The following is a 15,909-nucleotide window of genomic DNA, read 5'->3' as shown; positions in this document are numbered from 1 at the left end:
AAATATTTTAAAGTCATTAGAAATTATGAAATTATGACAATAAAACAACAAAAATATTTGTTGTTTGTTCTCAATAATTTTTTTCCAGAAATATTCAGTGCGTTTAATGTATGTTCAAACATACAGATCATTTAATAAATGTTTAAAATGTTTGAAAAAATTTTGAATATTTGAATTTGTTTATTCTGAAAGGGTTTCAATAAATTAACAAGCAATCTGGAAAAAAAAATCAAGAGTTTGTATTCAAACACTAAATGTAACTTGGTTGTATGTATATATTAACATGGAATCATAACATTGGAAATATCGGTAAAGAAAACCTTCATGACAAACATTTTTTTTCAAGACCTAACTTATTCTATACAGATAATTAACTGAAATCGTTTCTGTATGAACTGATGCAATTGTGCAATATATATATATATATATATATATATATATATATATATATATTGGTTTCCTTTTCTTTAATGCTGTAGCATACATGTTACTTGTCTTAAAATAATAAATTTTGATTTTATACATTTTGGTTAAAACTTGTTATACATATTTTCTCATATAAGTTCTAGTCGATATTAATACCGTTGAGATTTGAAAGTTAACATTCTGTTTCTATTTCAATAATATCACTTCTTATACAAACCATAAATATAAGAAAAAATTCTTAAATATAATGCTACCAACATTATACAACTATTTTCAAATGCGATTTTAACATTCGTATTGTTTATAACATAATTATTTTATTTATAAAAAAATTGTTTGTGACTACATTCACACAGTGTTTTCACTTAAAACCACTCATTATGCATGTATCAAAATTAGCCTAAAGTGCAACAAGAATAGATATAACCAACAGTTTTATATTGCTATGTGAAAAACATGAACTTCATTGCCGTTATTTCTGAAATTTTACGTTAATTTACAAGCGTGATTATTTCGTAGCCACACATATTCCAAATATATTATGGTCAAACGGTCTGATAGACGCCTAAATATTGAGCTAAATAACTTAATATTATATTTACTGTACACTACTGATGACTTCCGAGAAAAGATTTATCTATGTCACTTCTCAGACATATCTATACTCCTTAAGTATATTACAAGTTTCTTGAATGTATTCTGAAATGTTTCCGCAAATAAAATCATTTCAATTGGTCTCCATGTAAATTCCATTTTAAAATAAGCTTGAAAAAAAATTATTTGTCTTATGTGTACATTGGTTAGATGTATTGTGGAAAAAAATAAATAATTCATCTCCACTGTATTGTTGTACTGCTTTATAATATAACAACTACAAATGGAAACCTTAAGAAATACAATATCTAGCTTAGAAAGTCATTTATCATACTTTTTATGTTTAACAGAATCCATATTATAAACACGCTTATAGATACGTGGTAACTTGGGACTGATCTTTTAAGGAAAATTTTAACAAACATTCAAAGTGTATCCAAGTAATTAAATATAATTTCAACAGTTGAAAAAAATCACTGTTCTTAAATCACATTTGTAATACGTTTATCTCTATTGACCTTAAAATCGTCCAATTGTCATTTTTTTTTAAACCTTCTGACTTTTAAATTATTTATAGTTATACATCACGTTTCCTGTTTAATTTATTTTGCAGCAAATAAATATCTTACAGTTAAGTGAATTCCCAAGCCAGCAATAAAAACATGTTATTACTTTTTTTCACTAGGAATTCACATTGGGTGGAATGTATGGTAACCTTCAGTTAATTTATTTATAGTTATTTCGATACCGCAAAAGAAAATCTTGTCTTCTTAGATACATTTCAAACAAATTAGGAATGTAAAGATGTCTGTAGTTTACAAGTGAATGAGGTAATCCTTCTATATAAGTTGAGAGCAAAAGTGCTTTAGAACTTTAAAAGCTAGAGTAGTAATAATAATAATAATACGACATTCTTACCAAAAATTACTTAAAATTACTGACAACTATGTGTTAAATCATTTTATAACATTTTTATTTATTTTTGGAAGCTTAACAGTTAATTTATTTTTTCACTGATAAAGGTGTATGCGAAAGTGTTAAAGAGCGATAAACGTTAGACTGTTTAAATAAGTAAAAATTAGTATCTCTGAAGTAAAGGGTAAAAACTTCAAATTTTTGAGTCTGTTTAAAAACAGAGAGAAATATATGTTACCGGGTCGTCTCTCTTCTAAATAATTTGTTTAAAAAAATTGTAAACAAAATCGGGGTGCTTATTCTTCAAGCCGTTCGGATAACTTATCACAATTTTGTTTTCCAACTAATATTGAATTCTACAGCGTTGTAGGTACTATACTCAATTAGCACTGCTATCTTGGATAAAATTATTCTGATTAAATAAGGCACTGGATTGACTTAAATGTTTTTGTTGGCTTTTAGTTTATAACTTGAAATCAATCTTTCAAGAAATCGCACAAAAATAATACAAAAAAATGCACTAATCGGTGCCTTGAAATTGTGGTCTCGGTGTCACTTAGTTTTTCACTACGTTATTCGGGCAGCACTCTTTAAATAATACTTCAAAAGCGTTTATTTCTACGTAATTCAGAGGTTTGAAAACAAAATATGAATGTGAAAGACTTCATTTTCAATTTTATCTGACGAGAAAATTTACTTTGTCAAGCTGCCGAAATATTTACAACGCCCATATAGAAATTTTTTGTTGTTTTCCACACCAACACACACAAATTAAGTGTCTGTACGATATTTTCAAATCATCATATATTGAACATTCAGTTCGAAATTTTTTAACTCTCAAACACTTAATGATATGCTGTCTTGAAATAAAACAGTTTTTAAATATTAACCTTAGGTTTAATTTGATCTTTATTTTAGTGCGCTATCTCAACTATTTAATAGATATGATGATATTTTCATACCGAAATATCATTACTTTTATTTTTTATTGTAAAAGTAAAATTTAATAGGATTGATTTTTAAAGTCATACATATTTTCCCTCTCACAACAATAAAAACCTTACATGGGTGTGTGTCTGATTCATTTTATAATATTCCCTGAAATTATTTTAATCATTGTGGGTTCATAAGTATTTTTTTAAATATTTACGTTGTTTTTAAAATAGTTCCAGTATTGTCAACTTAGGAGTAAATAGATGAATCGTAGCGTGTTTTTGAGTTAATTTTTCCACTTATTTATTTGTTTTTGTTTGTTTTTTTCTTCTGAACGTTCACAAATATATATTTCACAATTACGTTATTAAGTTACTTAAACTTTTGTGGTATTTATTAAAATATAATTGTCTCTCTTTTACATCTTTGTAACTTGTGTAACTTATGTCCACGCTAATGAAGTCTCGCGGACACTAAGTTTATAATAAATTTTCACATCACACCTTAAGCGGCTATCTTGTATTTCACACATCCAAGAGCGCTACTTCATGGTAAAACAATACAAACTAATTATTGTTCAATTTAAAAACATATAACAATATATGTAAGATAACATTAAAAAAATTAATTTTTCTATTAACTATGTATTTAATATAGTTTTATTATACATTAAAAATAGTTTAGGTTTGCAATTATTTTTACTAATATAATAACAGCTAATGTTGTCGTTAATAATTGTTTCGCTGTTTCAATGAGAATGCAAACTTGCTTTTTCTTTAAATGCCAATGTCAAACTAAAATTTGGTTTGCAGTGAGGTAACAACTTGTGGTTCGTATTAAAACAAATAATTTGTTGAAGCTTAGAAAGCGATTTTATAAATTTATTGAAACGTTATGGCCTTACTTTTGGTTATTTCATGGTGAAATTGTCGTAACGCACAACACAAGCATTTATTTGGTTGTTTTTTTGAAACAAAATGTGGGCAAATGGTAGAGATAATAAACCGAAAAGTACCGATATAAGTGCTTCAAAAGATACAAAAATTTTGCTTTGGAACCTTATTGTAAGATAAATAACTTATTATGCGTTACATAACACAAATCAAATAGAAGGTTAAAGCAGTTGAACTTCGCTAATGAAACGTGTTACATACTGATATCTGATGGAGCAAAGTTAATTAGGTTTGCAAAAACATCAAGCACTCTGACTTTACCTATGCTATTTTCAGAAACGTATGGTAGCCCATGATTATTAAGTAACAAAAACAAATGAGCAATAGCTGACTGCAGTATGCTAAAATAAATTATCATGGTAACTTCCAAGGAATAATTAAAAATAAACCTACAAGAGCACTCAAAAAGATTTACGACTTTAAAAACAATTTTCCAAGAAAATTAGGGATTAAGATAAACAATTTCTAATAGATAAAAACATATTTGTTGGTGTCTAGATTATCTGTTAAACTTTCTTATTTTTTTTAGGACACTTACTTTTATCTGTAGAAGAATCTTTCCATTACCTAAGAATTTCCCGTTGTGGTTTGTCCCGAAATCAAAATTTCAAGCTGTTTAAAAAATATATATATTTTAATATAAAAATTAACTTCAATATTATTCTTGAAAAAACTTCAATAAAAAAGGTGAAGTAAGCGCAATTAAGTTCAATGAAATGCACATAGACTTTTCCTATCCAAATCAGCATGAATGACGTGAACCCTATCTCCAACAACTCACGTTATTTAGGATATATAATTGAAATAAAAGTTTATTTCTCGCAATCTCGTCGATTGTTTAGGTACTTAGATCTCATGAGTCAGTCCCTAAGGTACATACAACCTGCAAGCTCAGTTGCCACCATCCGTAGCGTGGTCGGACTTTTAAAACACAAATAGTTTGCCTCATACTGAGACTTGTGATGTTCCGGTTTTAGTGCAGTTAAGTACTGAAAAAAGCCAGTACCTACTTACTTATTATCAGAACAAACCCAGTAAACAACTTGCAGTAAAGTTCTATCAACCCGAGGACAGCTATAAATGTAGATGCGTTCATATTAATCCTTCAAAATTTACACATAGATAAAAATAGACCAATAAGCAAACCATGCAAATATTTTTTTTTATTATAATGCCAATAAAATAACAAATATTTGCAATTTAATCGACAAACTAACACCCAAATTAATAGAAGTAATGCGTTTGAAATTGAAAGATACACCTGTAATTATTAAATGTACCAAAAACCCCTCGACCATTTTTGCTCATGCATGAACTTAAAAATTCCATCTGCCATACCTTCCCACCCATAAAATTTGATGAAAATACAATCAACGGTTCAACAGTTATCACCGGGAAAAGTCATATACATACATAAGAATGCCGATCGCTCTAGTTTTTACGTAGACCTCGCTTCGCTCGGTCGATAAAAAAAGTGTACAGAACCTCTGAATGCTAATCCAGATTACCGAAAATCCAAATCACGAGGCGAATTCTCCCGCTATCACTGAACGTCAAGTTGTAGAGCCAATGCGCCAACAAAATGGTGTTTTACAGCATGTATTATTTAGCAGGAACATTGATATAAAATTGTCAACACACATACAGTCCTAAGTTTGCTTAGTTGGCTGAAGTCTGACCAATTCTCGCTAATGCCGGACAGTCTACAATTCTGGCCCGGACTTTCAGAAGTCTACTGTATAGTTCAGTGTTACAATTTAAGAAACACCCTATAAATGATAGTAATGAGAGAAAATTTTAATTAAAAATCAACGTGGCGTGTGAGAAACTATTCGCTACGGCTTCATGTAGCCGTTTACCTGTAGGTAAGTTGGTAGTATTATTTGACACAGCAGGCAACTATGGTAATCTAAGGAAATAATCTACAAATAACAATTGTGACAAAAATTCAAATCTTATCTCTCTTGATAGATAACTGGATTACCCGCTGGAAATTAATATAAAACATAATTGTGAAATTGTATTTTTTTTAACACGTTGAAAAGGATTCGTTAATTTTTTCACCAAAAATAAAATATCTTGCAGTAAAGTCTCTGGAAAGCTCTCGAATTAGGTACATGCCGTATGTATATTTACGTATTTGCAATGATATTGCGCTCTGTGTAGACAGAATTAATAAAAACTGTGTTATAGATAGAGTTTAAAAAGTTTTTAAATTACTTTCTAAGAAAGAAATGTTTCAAAACAAAGCTACGAATAAAATATTTTTTTATCTGAAATTTCTGCTAATGAGTAGTTTCAGAGGGAAATAATTTTTTTTTTTCGAGAAGTTACTAAACGCATTATTGTATGCGAACGTAGGAAATAATAAGCAATTTCTAAAAGATTTGAGGTGAAGTTGTTTTTATGTCGCATTGTGTTAAGGTGATTTGACCCTTAAATAATTATTGTAGAAATCGAACTTTGACTACTCACCCGATAATGATGAACTTAACTAATGTCGCAATTATGTAGCAGTTTCACAGATTATCCGAGTAAAAGTCTTTAAGATGTATATTTTGGAAAATTTCTTGTGCCAAAGAAGCTCTTGTCATTCATGCCGACTTTCCGTACAAAATTGTGCAATTAAATTAGGAAACATTAGGCTACATTAGTCTTAACATTTATGTCATAAAAATACATAGTAGAATGCATGTAATAGCTGACGGTATGATGTGATTGCTCTTCTCATAATGTTAGTACATATAAATACTTTAGAAAAATGTGTAGCTAATTACGTTAACCTACAATATTATAACCTAGGTACTGTATAATTCGTGAATGAAAACATTTTTTTTTTTATCCAGCGGACGTCCTATCTCGTTTGTCCACAACGCCGGCAAAACCTATTTCTAAGCTAGCTTTGCTAAAAAATCAGTGCTAATGTGAATTTGATTACTCGGTGTTTTTTTATTGTATTTTTCGTTTATTAAAATAGTCTTACTGGGAAAATTTTGTGTCTTAACACGATAAGAAAACTTTTTTTTTCTCCTTTTCATATTGCCCGTTACTTCTTGATACCGTGGAAAAATGCAATATTCCATAATTGATTCCCAGGTATCAGTTATTTGCAAGATAAATATTTCTCGTTGCCTGTCCATTTACTAAATGAAACACAAATATGTGTGCGCCGATGCATTAACATTGCCTATGAATCACTTTAACTTTAATATGGCATTTATTTTATGTCTTTTTTTTTCAAGCAAACGTGCTTTAAAATTGTTTAAGAAAAAACAAAAGATTTTCATTTGCCACATACGTTAGTCTTAATGAGACATAAAATATTATTTGGTACGTCTATGACATGATTAATATTAATTATCTATTTTGCCAGTCATCTTCAAGCTTCTTAATAGGTGGCTCCTAATATTTTGATTTTATGTTAAAATTACTGTCGACCCTATACGACCAGTAGTTGGCCTATTGTATTCTAAAGCATATAATTGATCTTTTGCCCTGTCATTAACCTTACAAATAATATCTGAGGCCGTAAAATATATTTTAATTCTCGAATCTACATGCAGACCTTTGTACATACTGTATAGCTTACATCCTACAGGTTCTAACTCAAGACATTCCGTGAAATAATTCACAAAAATCGATAATATATTAAATGTAAGTATAATCGTTCAAAACAAAAAAAAAACGTTCTACGTTAGGCATTTCTTTTTTTTCTCTGTCGTTGAAAAAAAATTATTGTATCGAGTTTAGTCTTAAATTATTATTTGAGAAGTTCATTCGATGAAATTTTTCTTTACACCAGTATCCACACCCATCATAATGTCAGGCTTTTTTTAAGAAAATATTTTAACAAATATGGTATAAAGCCTTTGAACTGTTGTGGTAAAATAATCTTCTCTCGTTAATGTGATAATTTACGGACATAAGCTTCGAAAGTTTTTTTTTCTTTCTCTTTCTTTTTGGTGTTTGTGTAGTCAGCAAAAATAAAACGAAGGTACTTTGAATTTATTTGTACTTATTGTTCTTGTCTTAAAATATTGAAATGTGACCATAAAGTTGTCGAATAAATTACTGTTAACGTGAGAATTAAGGGAAGTGTGAATCTCATTGTTGGGGGTTTGGATGATCAAGTACGAGTTTGTGAAACCTTGCGGTAGAGTTATTGTGTTGTCTTCCTCCTGCCGACGAGCCACTGCCGGCGAACGAGAACAACGGTCACGCGACGCAGCGCCGTTTCGCTCCGTCGAACGTCCGAGCGGTCGTCGTCGCGGTGGCGAGAATTCTCCAGGCCTCCCGCCGACGGGGGACGTCCTGCCCCGGCGGCCGCTAGAGGAACTCGCGGGACCGGCGCGCGCCGGGTCTCCTGTCCTCCTCGGGCCGGGACGACGTGGACGGCGAGGGGGGGTCCCTCTCGGGCAGCATGGCGGTCGTCTCGGTGGGGGAGTAGCCGCCGCCGCCGCCGCCGCCGCCGCTGGAGGCGGGGACCCCGGGGGCGGCGGGCTTGTTGCGGGACTTGCTGCGCCGCTTCTTGAGGATCAGGCCCCCCATGCCGGAACCGGGCAGCGGGGGCAGGCCGCCTCCGCCCTTCGCCGCTCTCTGCGCGGGAGAACACGACGACACATTCAGCTCACACATCACAGATTTCAATCGACGTGAATACGTCTTCAAAACTTGACTTGAGTAATCTTTTGGACGTACGCCATTGCTAAGCACTTTTTTCTGTAGAAGAAAACTAAAAAAAAAAATACCCAAAAGACAAAAAAAAAACACAAGTTAAGCAAAAAAAATTGCTGTTGTCAACAGGATATAAACACCACATAATATTCCATAACAGGAATATGGTCAACAAACAAAGAAAAACAAAGAAAAATGGACTAAGAGAACGAAAAAAACAAAACAAAAATGATGACAGCACAAAAATATTGAACCAAAAAAAAATTCAGCACAACAGTTGAAACGAGACAAAAAAACGACAAAACGAAAAGACAAAACAAACAGAATAGTTATAAAAAAAAGGGGAAAAAAAGTCATGCAGTCCCATTTCACAAATCTTTCAAAGATAATATCTTTTAAACTTCTTCCCTAGCGGGAGGCAATTAAAAAAAAAAAAGAATGATAATAAAAAAACAGTTTGGTGTTGCAGCTACACATCTATCGTCTCCATACAAAACTTTTAATTACACCGCTGGATAACTAAAGGATCAAAGAAATTCGCCACGCTAAGTGAGGACTGTGACGCATCGCGCGCGGTGGAGGGGGGAAGCGCCGTCATTTTGAGGTCATTCTGGCTGCGATTCGAGATTTCCATTTAGTATAACTTTTGACTCGCAGAAGCTGCGACGTTCGTTTGGGTTTCAATCGTAAGCTCTCGTCAAAATATATCGATTGCATATATAAAGCATTAGTGTAAAAAAGTTACAGTGAATGTATATGGTGTTAAAATAAAAATAAAAAATAGCGTATTTTATATTTCGTATGGAAAATATTACCGGTTACGTACACGTATTCACGTACAACACACGGCCGTGTCCATGACACAGGCACACCCCATTTTTTTGATGTGCAAACATCTTAGCTTTTGGACCCACGTGTAGCAACATTAACCCATATATAGTCGCGTTCGTTAACATCAGGGGACATACCAAAACCTACTGGTGTGCCCAATTGAACTTTACCACAGTGAAAATGAAACGGTCGCAGTAAAAAGTAATCTTCAAGTTTTAAAATGCCTAATTAACTGGCATTTCACTCATTGTAATACATATTCTTCTTGCGATATATGTACGGGCTTGGGGCCGACCTCCGTAGCGTAGTCGGATGCGCACCGGCTTACAGTGCGAGTGGTTCTGGGTTCGATTCCCGGGTAAGGCATGAGTGTTACTCTACGTACTGATATATGATTGATGATATAATAAAAGGCTTCGACTAAGAAAAGATATATAGTGCTGGTTGGGGGCGAAAGCCGATAACCATTCAACCGACAATAAAAAAGGGTAGCATAGTGGTAGAGCGCACAATTTTTTTTTAACCTAAAGGGACGTAGTTCAAATCTCGTCGATGAAAATTTTTGTGCTTTTTAATAACGTCATAAACTTATAATATTAAATAATAGTGTTGAATCAGCTTAATGTTGTTAAGATTTGTGTGTAGTAATTATTTACAGGCTGATTTAAATCGTTCAAGCAAAAACAAATATAAAACGTATATTTAGTATTATAATATGTGTTTTAAAAATTTAACGATGATATTTTAGTGATGCTATAAATGTAAAACTGTATATATGTATATGTATATGTATAAATGTATAAATGTATAAATGTATGTCTGAGGAAACTTTATTGTATTAACTGTTTAATAACTTTTAACAATAAAGAAATATTTTAATTAAATTCCTTGTCGAAAATCACTTCCGAAGCTAGGGTTTAGGATATTTTCTTTCAAGTATTTTTCGCTTTTATGTGAACCGTTTCTAATAGTTTGAAATTTCCGTTTTTTTCGTGCTGCCATCTCCGGGTGATGGTGGCGAGAAACGTTTACGATTCAGTTAGCGAATTCTAGCGGTGGACGCAGAAAGTAAGTGTGTGATTTGCGTCTAGAAATATTGGTATGTAGGCTACTTGAGAAGTGAATATATTACTCAGCAGTATGTTTAACACGCTCGTCATAACTTTAAAGAATTTTACTTTAAATTTATATTCCGAGTTTCGTTGTGTAAGTTTATTTGCAACTTGAACGACACGAGAACACATGAAATTGCTCGTTACCGAAGTCAGATGTTTACACATCACTGTTGGGTACTGAAAAACTCGCTCAAATTTATTTGAAAATCATAATAAATAAATTTTTGGACACTCATTGCTAAATACAATTTTGTGGTGTTCCAAGAAGAGTAACGTTTATGATTATATACGAAGTCCCCATAACTCAACGTCAAGCTAAGAACAATTGATAGGCAATTAATGACGGTTATGAATAAAAAAATTAATTTTTTTTTGTATTTTTATAGTTATAGGCATTTTTTTAAGCCTTTAAATTACCACCCTATGCCAAATTATCAGACACTATGACTATAACTTTATGTTCTACGTAATCATAAATAACCCTAATATTAACAATAATTCAAAATAAAATCATATAAGCTATATTATTACAGGAAAAATAAATGTTTTTTGAATACAGCAAAAAAATTTTCATCGTGTAAATTAAACTAGTAATATTGTAAAATGATTAATTTGCTAACTTAGGAAGTTATTTGATAAGATGCATAACTAAAGCAAATAAATTGCTATCTAAATTATATGTAATTTTAACTATTTATATGAGCCAGGCAGTATTACATGTTTTTTTCAAGTTTCTCATCAACGCAATGATGAGTTCAAATATTTACAATGTTTCCCTCCTCTCCACCCCTCCCCGCGTAGTGTAACTAAATATAATTTCAAATTTGCTTTAAACAAAATGTTTTTGAAAAACGTACAATTATTTTTTAGTTTTTAGTAGTGTTTAACCATTGGTAGTTCGTTTATTACTTACGTGTTTTTTTATATATATATTCTATCTTTAGATGGTTTTATTTACTTGAAATTATTAAATGGTTTTTGGTAGTTTTTAGGTTCCTGTAAGTAAAATATTTTTTCAGTCATAAATAATAAACATGGTATTAAGAAGTCAGAATCATCGGATTTTAACTTATGAAGTTTTATTCTTGTAATAATAATTTATGAATTTTTTTTGGGTAAGGAAACAATTTAAAAATGGTAACTTGATAGTTACATGTTCTGGAAAAAATGTAATGTCCTAAATATAAAATATCTTAAATATTTTAAAAGAAATAAAATATTTCAAATTATATTAGAATAATATATTTTATAGGTGCTAAACATCCTAAGGCTTGGCCTTACTCACAATTTATGTTGTTACATTTTTAGTTTATTTTTTTTTTTTTGGCAATTGCTACAAAAGATTAACTAGTGGCTGCATTTATGTTACACTATGCAAACAGTTTAAATGTTAAGTAAGTGATTTTAATTCAGTACGTAAAAGCCAAGAGACTTTTTTATTTGGGTTCCGGGAAATTAGTCATGAAAACTTAGAATAATATGCTTACTTTAAAAATACGTAATAAGAATATTCATCAATTAAATTTTTAATTGTCTGGAACATGCGCACATGATTATTCATAGAAAGTAATTTAAAATTTTGGGTTTTAACCAAAAGTTAAAGCATGATAATTATAAATATTTGTTTCTTATAGAATTCTTAGAAATTTTATTACTAGACTACTAGTACTATAAATTTCAGTTTAATTCTTTCAGTTCTTAATAATCATATAGAGGAATAGATAATCTAAAATAAACAATTTTTAAATAATTTTATAGTATTTTGAAATTTTTTTTTTTAAATATTTAAATAAAAAGAGAAAATTAATAAACAATATATTATTTATACATTATAAAAATTTATCCGTATATTAAATATTCAAATAAAATAAATAGGTCATATACATATAAATAATAAGTATAGATATACATTTTTTTTACTTTTATACTAAAAGTTATCAATGAATTAATGATAATTTGTCCTGCGTTTTATAATATATATCAAGATTTTATAATAAAAGTAATTTAAAGCATTCTTTAACTATATTTTAATAAACTATAATTTTAATATACCTTTTTGACATTTTAATATTTTTTTTACAAATGTCCTATTTAAAAAAAAATTATATTTTTGCTTAAATATTATGTAAGATGTATTAAAACGTTGTTTTGAGTTCGACATCTCACAAGATTTCAAATTATTGTAAATCATATTATAAATATGATTGACCAAAATATTTTGATATACCTCAAGTGCGTGTTAGCAGAATCGCGCTACGCGGCTACAAGGTTCAGCCACAGAGAGGTCCTAGGGCACTCACCGCTTGACCCGCGCTCCCGTCCGCGCCGGGGTCCAGTTCCTGCGGCGGCGACTGCGAGTTGGAGGAGGGGCTGCCCCCCAGGCGGCCCGCGATCTCCACCAGCAGCTCCTCCATGCGCCCCACCTTCTGGTTGAGCTTCTGCACCTCCAGCTTCACGTCCACCTTGAAGTCCATGAGGTTGGCCACCAGCTCCTTGTACTCGGGCGCCGCCGCCCTCACCACGACCCCGAGTCCGTCGACGGCGAGGGGGTCGGGCCTCCGCGCGGCGCGGCCCGGCACGGTGGGCCGGTCGTCCAGCTCCACGATCTCGTCGACGACGTCTCCCCTCGGCTGCTGCTGCTGCTGCGTCGGCGGCGGCGGCGGCGGTGACGACGAAGACAGCGCCGGCTTGGCCGACAGCTTCAGAGCCTTGGGGAACACCTTGTTGCCGGAGCCCAAGCCGTTGGAGGCCGGCGGAGAGCCCGCCTGGAGGTGGTGCTCCTTGCCGTTTGCGACGACGGCGGAGGCGGCGGAGGCGGCGCAACGCGAGGCCGCCGGCGCGGACAGCGAGTCGCTGCCCGAGTCGAGGCTGCTGCTGCCCAGCATGCGGCCCCACTTGGACGCGCGGATGGTGGTGGGCCGGTGGTGCGGTTGCCTGCCGCCTAGCGCCACCAGCGCCGACGAGGAGCTGTTGCCGTCGTCGCGGTCCTCGCCCTTCTCCAAGTCCACGGCGGCGGCGGGCGACTGCGGCGGGAGCGGCGGCGGCTGCTGCTGCTGCAGGGCGCGGTCGCGGCGGAATTTCGAGAAGATCTTGCGCACCAGGTGGTCCTGGTTCTGGTCCAGCTGCGGCTCGTTCTTGCGTCGCTCGGCGAGCTCCCTCTCGCGCCGCACGTCCGCCACCTTCCTGAAGATCAGCTGGGGGAGTATCACGTCATTAGTGCAGACAACACTGTCAACTGAGGGAGGAACGTGTCATTAGTAGAGACAAGACTGTTAACTGGGGAACACATCATTAGTATAGACAAGACATTCAACTGGGGGAGACACGTCATTAGTAAAGACAAGACTGTCAACTGGGGGAGTATCACGTTATTGTACAGGCAACACTGTCAACTGGGGGAGAAACACGTCATTGGTAGAGACAAGACTGTCAACTGGGGGGAGGAACACGTCATTATAGAGACAAGACTGTCAACTGGGGGAGGAACACGTCATTAGTAGAGACAAGACTGTCAACTGGAGGAGGAACACGTCATTAGTAGAGTAAAGACTGTCAACTGGAGGAGGAACACGTCATTAGTAGAGACAAGACTGTCAACTGGGGGAGGAACACGTCATTAGTAGAGACAAGACTGTCAACTGGAGGAGGAACACGTCATTAGTAGAGAAAAGACTGTCAACTTGGGGAGGAACACGTCATTAGTAGAGACAAGACTGTCAACTGGGGGAGGAACACGTCATTAGTAGAGACAAGACTGTCAACTGGGGGAGGAACACGTCATTAGTAGAGACAAGACTGTCAACTGGGGGAGGAACACGTCATTATAGAGAAAAGACTGTCAACTGGGGGAGGAACATGTCATTAGTAGAGAAAAGACTGTCAACTGGGGGAGGAACACGTCATTAGTAGAGACAAGACTGTCAACTGGGGGAGGAACACGTCATTAGTAGAGACAAGACTGTCAACTGGAGGAGAAACACGTCATTAGTAGAGACAAGACTGTCAACTGGGGGAGGAACACGTCATTAGTAGAGACAAGACTGTCAACTTGGGGAGGAACACGTCATTAGTAGAGACAAGACTGTCAACTGGAGGAGGAACACGTCATTAGTAGAGAAAAGACTGTCAACTTGGGGAGGAACACGTCATTAGTAGAGAAAAGACTGTCAACTAAGGGAGGAACATGTCATTAGTAGAGACAAGACTGTCAACTGGGGGAGGAACACGTCATTAGTAGAGACAAGACTGTCAACTGGGGGAGGAACACGTCATTATAGAGAAAAGACTGTCAACTGGGGGAGGAACATGTCATTAGTAGAGAAAAGACTGTCAACTGGGGGAGGAACACGTCATTAGTAGAGACAAGACTGTCAACTGGGGGAGGAACACGTCATTAGTAGAGACAAGACTGTCAACTGGAGGAGGAACACGTCATTAGTAGAGACAAGACTGTCAACTGGGGGAGGAACACGTCATTAGTAGAGACAAGACTGTCAACTTGGGGAGGAACACGTCATTAGTAGAGACAAGACTGTCAACTGGAGGAGGAACACGTCATTAGTAGAGAAAAGACTGTCAACTTGGGGAGGAACACGTCATTAGTAGAGAAAAGACTGTCAACTAAGGGAGGAACATGTCATTAGTAGAGACAAGACTGTCAACTGGGGGAGGAACACGTCATTAGTAGAGACAAGACTGTCAACTGGGGGAGGAACACGTCATTATAGAGAAAAGACTGTCAACTGGGGGAGGAACATGTCATTAGTAGAGAAAAGACTGTCAACTGGGGGAGGAACACGTCATTAGTAGAGACAAGACTGTCAACTGGGGGAGGAACACGTCATTAGTAGAGACAAGACTGTCAACTGGAGGAGGAACACGTCATTAGTAGAGACAAGACTGTCAACTGGGGGAGGAACACGTCATTAGTAGAGACAAGACTGTCAACTTGGGGAGGAACACGTCATTAGTAGAGACAAGACTGTCAACTGGAGGAGGAACACGTCATTAGTAGAGAAAAGACTGTCAACTTGGGGAGGAACACGTCATTAGTAGAGAAAAGACTGTCAACTGGGGGAGGAACATGTCATTAGTAGAGACAAGACTGTCAACTGGAGGAGGAACATGTCATTAGTAGAGACAAGACTGTCAACTGGAGGAGGAACACGTCATTATAGAGACAAGACTGTCAACTGGGGGAGGAACACGTCATTAGTAGAGACAAGACTGTCAACTGGAGGAGGAACACGTCATTAGTAGAGAAAAGACTGTCAACTGGGGGAGGAACATGTCATTAGTAGAGACAAGACTGTCAACTGGAGGAGGAACACGTCATTAGTAGAGAAAAGACTGTCAACTTGGGGAGGAACACGTCATTAGTAGAGACAAGACTGTCAACTGGGGGAGGAACACGTCATTAGTAGAGAAAAGACTGTCAACTTGGGGAGGAACACGTCATTAGTAGAGAA

At 35.2% G+C, this 15,909-nt stretch overlaps 2 protein-coding genes across 2 annotated transcripts in view; both read right to left on the bottom strand.

Annotated features, from left to right (window-relative positions):
- The window catches only part of LOC134538275 (endothelin-converting enzyme homolog), a 106,161-nt gene extending 98,181 nt beyond the window's left edge, over positions 1–7,980 (bottom strand). The window contains exon 1 of the mRNA XM_063379446.1: positions 7,969–7,980. The gene's annotated coding sequence lies outside the window, so the exon portion shown is untranslated. The remainder of the gene's footprint in view (positions 1–7,968) is intronic.
- LOC134538600 (potassium voltage-gated channel protein eag) overlaps positions 6,766–15,909 on the bottom strand; it is a 267,476-nt gene continuing 258,332 nt past the window's right edge. Inside the window, exons 14-15 of the mRNA XM_063380027.1 lie at positions 12,742–13,635; positions 6,766–8,417 (exon numbers count right to left, since the gene is read on the bottom strand). Of these exons, the coding sequence (XP_063236097.1) occupies positions 8,148–8,417; positions 12,742–13,635 (1,164 nt within the window). The 3' untranslated portion in view covers positions 6,766–8,147. The remainder of the gene's footprint in view (positions 8,418–12,741; positions 13,636–15,909) is intronic.

This window comes from Bacillus rossius, chromosome 13 (genome assembly GCF_032445375.1).
Source record: "Bacillus rossius redtenbacheri isolate Brsri chromosome 13, Brsri_v3, whole genome shotgun sequence".
NCBI lineage: Eukaryota > Metazoa > Arthropoda > Insecta > Phasmatodea > Bacillidae > Bacillus > Bacillus rossius.
This window is presented reverse-complemented; position numbering and strand designations above follow the sequence as displayed.